The sequence below is a fragment of the Arachis hypogaea genome, chromosome 15, assembly GCF_003086295.3.
Source record: "Arachis hypogaea cultivar Tifrunner chromosome 15, arahy.Tifrunner.gnm2.J5K5, whole genome shotgun sequence".
Lineage (NCBI taxonomy): Eukaryota > Viridiplantae > Streptophyta > Magnoliopsida > Fabales > Fabaceae > Arachis > Arachis hypogaea.
Genome location: NC_092050.1, coordinates 6795364 through 6802140, shown reverse-complemented (window position 1 = coordinate 6802140; position 6777 = coordinate 6795364). Strand labels below are relative to the sequence as shown.

Here is a 6777-nt window from a genome sequence, read left to right as displayed (position 1 = left end):
TTTAATATTATGAATATTAGTAATGAATATCAATGTTGTCTGGAATATAATATTTTTTTAAGGATATTTATCTATTAGATTTACAATATTTAATAATTATTAAATATAATTAATGGTTTAGAAGAGATTAATTTGCAAAAGTAAATGTTGCGACTATTGCAGGGACGTTGGTTACTGTTGTCAGGCTGTGTGACCTTAGGTCTCCTGCTGGATATCATATTGTCTTATATCAGGGAGGCGGGATTTGGACATGCAGTAGAGTTGAGGGATTTCATGTTTGACAATTTCTTGATCTCTGTATTTGTCGAGTGGTGGAGGCCTGAGACCCACAGCTTCCACCTTCCATGGGGTGAGGTCAGCATTACGCTTTAAGATGTTGCATGCCTAACATCTTTTATCTGGGCATTAAAGGTTGTATCAGAGACTTCCAGAAATACCAAAGACACCCCATGTGGGAGTGGGTTGAGGATTTACTTGGCGCTAGAGAAGCAGATTTTCAGTTTGAGAATGACCTGGTTGAGGAACATAGTTTCGCACATTTCAGCTGGGGCAGATATGAAAACACTCCATAAATACGCTAGGGCTACTTGATGATGTTTATTAGAGACTTTCTTTTCATGGACAAGTCAGCTACACTTGTTTCTTTAAGATGGTTACCATTGCTGATAAATTTTAATCATTGCAAATAATTGTAAAAAGATTTGATATATAATGATAAACCATATTTGATAATATATAAAACATACATTCACTGGAGTCAATTTACACTAATTTAAACTAAGCATACCTAAACCTAAACTACAAATCATAGCTTATCTCGGGTCCAACTTTGAAACATTGGGACATCTTCGTCTAGTGTACCCCTCTCTTCGACAAAGACTACATCTCTTCTTCTTTGTACGTTCTACAGCATCCATCTCATTCCGCAACCAAGTAGATATTGGCTTTTCTATTGCCTTCCGTTGCATGGAGGGGTTAGGCTTCAGCCGTGCACCATACCATGTAGGCTATATCTTCTCGTCCGGTATCAGCAGAAACTCCATCTCATAAAACTTGATAATAGAAACCATCTTATACATGGGGTCGACCAGGTGCCTCCACTCGATGCTTGCAGCTGCACATACCGCAGGTGTATGACGACAAAGATAATGCAAAGACTGAAATAATCCACAGTCGTATATACGCGCATTAAGTCAAACGCGATATGAAGTTTGACACCATCCTTCCATCGGCTCCACCATCATAATGGATAACTTTTATCACTGGCAAACTCACCATTCAATTGTTATGGCCTTAATTATGACTTTGACTATATTTCAAGTGTTGTGACCCACATTGAAATATTAATATCTTGAATACTGAGTCTAATCAGCGTTTGAATACATTTCGAATTATTTGTTTATTCACGTTACACGTATTTCGAATACACCTAAGATACGTCAGTCGTCATTACGCCATAGATCGGAGTCTAAATACTCGAGATATGCTAATTTTTAGATTCTCCATTCAGTATCTGCAATATGGTACGTGAAATATTTAAGTAATTACTCTATATTTTATGTATTTTCGTAAATTATATATTTATTTAATTTAAATAAAATAATCTTCAAATATGTGTGATCATTTTTTTCTTATATTTATTCTGACTTCATTTTTTTTTATAAAGAAACAATATTTATACATATTTAAAGATATATATACTTTAATTTATGCCAAAAGATTAATTGTAAGTTTCACTTGATTTTTATTTATTTTTATTTTTAAATTAAGAAGTTTGTGAAGTATAAGTAATTATTTGTCTAATTATTATTATTATCAGTATACTATTACGTGAGATTACCACCGATAGAAATTCTTAAATATTTGATTTTAATAAATACACAATTAATATATTAAAAATTTCATATTTATATTTTTTTTAAAATTTAAATAATAATTTTAATTTATGTCTTTATAATAAATATTAATCAAATTAGATGTTTCATTTAAGAGTACTAATATAATGCACAACATTTTAAACATATTCTCATTCACTCTAATATAACAGAGTAATTAAATATGTTATAATAGAATAATTAAATTTTTTTATAATAGTATAATTAATCAAGTGTTTTATATATTTATGTAATGTGATTGTTTATTTAAAATATGACTTTTAATCTTGTGATAGTAAAATGATAAGTATCAAGTGAGTAGATAAAAATATATTTAAATATCAATAATAAAGAAATAAAAAAAAGAAGATAAAAGTAAAAGCTCCCTCTTCTCTTGCTACCTTTGCTCACAGTCACACTTTCTTATTTCTTATCTTTTGTCAGTCAGAATTCTATTCTAAGCATCAGCTGGGCCACGAGCCTCCCCACTGGAGTTAAATTACAAATAAATGATTTTATATTAATTTTCTATATGGTGTTCTTGTAAATCATTTCATAATATAAAATTATTTTTTATTAATTATTTTTAATATCAAAAGTAAAAAGATATAAAAAAAAAAAAAGAGTGCCGCGCACACACATATATAGTGCTATAATATTCCTTTAAAATTATAACATGATTGCAATTAAAACTTTAAATGTAACTTAAATGTTAGGTAAAAATTTATATCTAGTTATTTTTATATAAAATTATTAAATAATTTGAGATATTAAGATAAAAACCATTTTCACTATCTTCATGAATCACTTGAAAATTTTATACATTTTTTTTTTTATTAAAATAGCTAGAGAGGCTCGAACTCGCGACCTCTTAAATGAGTATGGAGAGACTATGCTATTTGAACTATAACTCATCGTAAAATTTTATACATTCTAAGTATTGAATACCTGATCAACTTAATGAGGTTATTTTATGGATATAATAACTTAATTAGTTATAATGTCCCACAAAGCAATATATAACACCTGCTTACAAAGTCTCCCCTTGACGTCTCATATTTCTGAGTCAATCCCTTCTTTCGATGGGCATATACATATTAGTATTTTGCTTTTGAAAAGAGAATCCAGTGTCTTCGTCCCAATAAAAAGAGAAAAATATTATGTGTCTATTATTGTATATATATATTTTTTTGATTAAAAATAATTTGAAAAATTATGGATATGAGTATAAATATATGATATTTTAGAAAAGAAAAGAAAAGCAAAGCAACCCCACTTCCGTTTCCGCCCCCCGCGCATCGATTGCGCAAAAAAGAGAAGAATTTAAAGTTTAAACGAGTCCATTATATTTTGTTTCACCCTTGAATTCTACTACAAGTAGGTTCTATGTATAACCCCTTTTTCCCCCACCTGAAATAAAGAGATAGAAGAGCAAAGGGGGTAAATAAGTAGCTAGAATCCGAATCCAAATCCAAATCGAAACAAGTAGTTGTATGATATGAATGAATAGGCAAAGTAGTGCAGAGAGTAGTGTTAGTTAAAAGGAGGATAGTATAGCTTGCGCAGTGAGACGCAACAAACCAAACAGAAAGCGCTCAAAAATATATTGATGTGGGGTGGGTCATGGATACATTGTTTAGAGTAGTGAGTTTTGAACAATACCAACAACAGCAACAAGTTGAGTTAGATCAGTCCCTCAACTCCACCACCACTACCACTACTTCCAGCAGCTCTAGATCCTCCCGACACAACTATCACCACTACCAACAACAACAACAAGACGAAGAATGCTTCAACTTTTTCATGGATGAAGAAGACCTCTCCTCGTCTTCTTCCAAGCACCACTACTATCCCTATCACTCTCAATCCCATCCCCACACTTCCACTCCTCCCGCCACCATCCTCACGCCCAACGACTTCTCCCACTCCTTCGACTTCAACCTCCAATTCTCATCAAACACCAAGTGGGCCACCGACATCCTCCTCGACGCCGCCCGTGCTCTTGCCGACAAGAACACCGCCCGTCTCCAGCACCTCATGTGGATGCTCAACGAGCTCAGCTCCCCTTACGGCGACACCGAACAGAAGCTCGCCGCCTACTTCCTTCAAGCGCTCTTCAGCCGCATGACGCATGCCGGTGATCGAACCTTCCGAACCTTAACCTCCGCCTCCGATAAGACCTGCTCCTTCGAATCAACCAGAAAGACGGTGCTCAAGTTCCAAGAGGTGTCTCCGTGGACGACCTTCGGACACGTGGCAGCCAATGGCGCAATCTTGGAAGCTTTGGAAGGTGAAACAAAGTTGCACATAGTTGATATCAGCAACACCTATTGCACTCAATGGCCAACGCTATTTGAGGCCTTGGCCACTCGCTCCGACGACACCCCGCACCTCAGGCTCACAACCGTCGTCGTAACAACTGCTCACGGCGGATCTGTCCCGGCGGCGCAGAGGGTCATGAAGGAGATAGGTGCCAGGATGGAGAAGTTCGCCAGGCTCATGGGAGTTCCGTTCAAGTTCAACGTCGTTCACCATTCCGGCGATCTCTCCCAGTTCGATTTCGGGGAATTGGACATCAGGGACGACGAGGCGCTGGCCGTTAACTGCGTCAACTCGTTGCACTCGATCGCCGCGGTTGGGAACCGCCGCGACGCGGTGATATCGTCGCTGAGAAGGCTTCAGCCCAGGATCGTGACGGTGGTGGAGGAAGAAGCCGATTTGGACGTTGGTTTGGAAGGATTCGAATTCGTGAAAGGGTTCCAAGAATGCTTGAGGTGGTTTAGGGTTTACTTTGAGGCGCTGGAGGAGAGTTTTCCGAGGACGAGTAACGAGAGGCTGATGCTGGAGAGGGCGGCGGGGAGGGCGATGGTGGACTTGGTCGCGTGCTCGGCGGAGGAATCGTCGGAGAGGAGGGAGACGGCGGCGAGATGGTCGCAGAGGATGCATGGATCGGGGTTCAATACGGCGTCATTTAGCGAGGAAGTGTGCGATGACGTTAGGGCGCTGCTGAGGAGGTACAAGGAAGGGTGGTCAATGGTACAGTGCTCGGATCACGGCGGAATGATGCTGTGGTGGAAGGAGCAGGCGGTGGTGTGGGCCAGTGCATGGAGGCCCAGCTTCACGTAGTGCTGATCGATCATCACTCTCTTCTTTTGGCACGTGGCTTCAGCTTTCTGGTTCGGTTCGGTTCGGTTAGGCTCCGTTGGGTTGGATTGGGAGGTTAGAGCGTTCTTTCAGTGATGGATTTTATTTTCTTTTCTTTTTGAGTTTGGTAAGTAAGACATGCAATAGGATTAGTTAGCAAAAAGCTGGGGTACGCTGGTGGGATCAACGGGGGAGTTTGCTTGTATTAAAAAAAAAAAGAATGAAGCAAATTGATTTTCATTATTAACTTTTTGTGATTATTTTTTGTTTTCTTTAGTTAAACTATTATGAAGGAAAGTTTATGGTCTCTGCCAGTGGCGGAACTTGAAACAAAATTTTGGGGGGGCCAGATAGAAAATAATTGTCAAAATATTTTTAATATGAACCCCATTTAAGATAAGCTCGTCTAATCTCATCTCTCTGGTTTGGGTGATATTGCCAAATTTAAAGCCGTTTTTTCAAGATCTCGTTTCAAAAAGTTAAGGTTAATGACGCCAGGACGTCGCTTGGATCACCAATCTTGGCGAGGTTAACAACCCCACTATGGTGACATAGTTTAGATTCACCAATCTTGGCGAGGTTAGCAACCCCACTATGGTGAAAATAGCCATAAACCCATCTTAGTTGGCCAAGCCAAGGATGCACCTCTTACTCTCAAAGAGCCTAGAGGAAAATAAGCACACAACTTATTTCATATTCAAAAATCAACTTCAACTCTATTTCATAAATAAAAGGTACATGAGTTATTTATACTAGTGGGAGAAGGAAAAGCCTTCATAACTTGGACGATGTGGGACTAATTCATAACACAAAATTCACTATCTTAAACAATATGGGACTTGTATTCCCTTATTACAATTAACTAATATAATTAACCTACTAACTCTACTATCCACACCAAAAAGATTTCATTGGCGAATCCATGCCAAAAACCTACACCCACAAATCAAATAAAATTCCACTAAAGCAAGGTGAAGGCCACAAGGACCGACCTTGCTCTGATACCAAACTGACGCCGGGACGTTGCTTGGGATACCAATCTTGGCGAGGTTAACGTCGCTTGGAATACCAATCTTAGCGAGGTTAACAACCCCACTATGGTGACATAGTTTACATTCACCAATCTTGGCGAGGTTAGTAACCCCACTATGGTGAAAATAGCCATAAACTCACATTGGTCGGCCAAGCCAAGGATGCACCTCTTACTCTCAAAGAGTCTAGAGAAAAATAAACACACAGCTTATTTCATATTCGAAAATCAACTTCAACTCAATTTCATAAATAAAAGGTACATGAGTTATTTATACTAGTAGGGGAAGGAAAAGCCTTCATGACTCGGACGATGTGGGACTAAAATATAACACAAAGTTCACTATCCTAAACAATATGGGACTTATATTCCCTTATTACAATTAACTAATATAATTAACCTACTAACTCTACTTGCTCATGCGTCAGTTAAAGTCATCAGATGTAATTTTTTGAACTTTTGAAAGTTATATCTCACTTTCTTTGTGATTTATTAAAGTAGAAGAACTATCTACAGGTGTTGATATTGTAAAAGTTATATGTTCTCCTTCTTAAATATTAGTCTTTCTCTTAAAAAATGTATCAATTCTTTGATTTTTCATTATTATTTTATATAAAAATTTGTAAAATATGTAAAGAAGAAGTTAGAAGGACAAATATTAAAATTTATAATATTTATTGAATTTTTTTTATCAATTTATACAAATACAATAATATTAATACTTATTGA

At 37.1% G+C, this 6777-nt stretch overlaps 1 protein-coding gene across 1 annotated transcript; it reads left to right on the top strand.

Annotated features, from left to right (window-relative positions):
- The first annotated feature begins 2926 nt into the window (after positions 1–2926).
- Positions 2927–5265, top strand: LOC112748289 (protein SHORT-ROOT). Its single transcript, XM_025796509.3, has one exon. It carries the CDS (start codon positions 3498–3500, stop codon positions 4998–5000), a length of 1503 nt encoding a protein of 500 aa, XP_025652294.1. The 5' UTR covers positions 2927–3497; the 3' UTR covers positions 5001–5265.
- Positions 5266–6777: the final 1512 nt, after the last annotated feature.

What these genes read in the sequence shown, in the direction of transcription:
- LOC112748289 (XM_025796509.3), top strand. Translation starts at nt 3,498, where the DNA reads ATGGATACATTGTTTAGAGTAGTGAGTTTTGAACAATACCAACAACAG.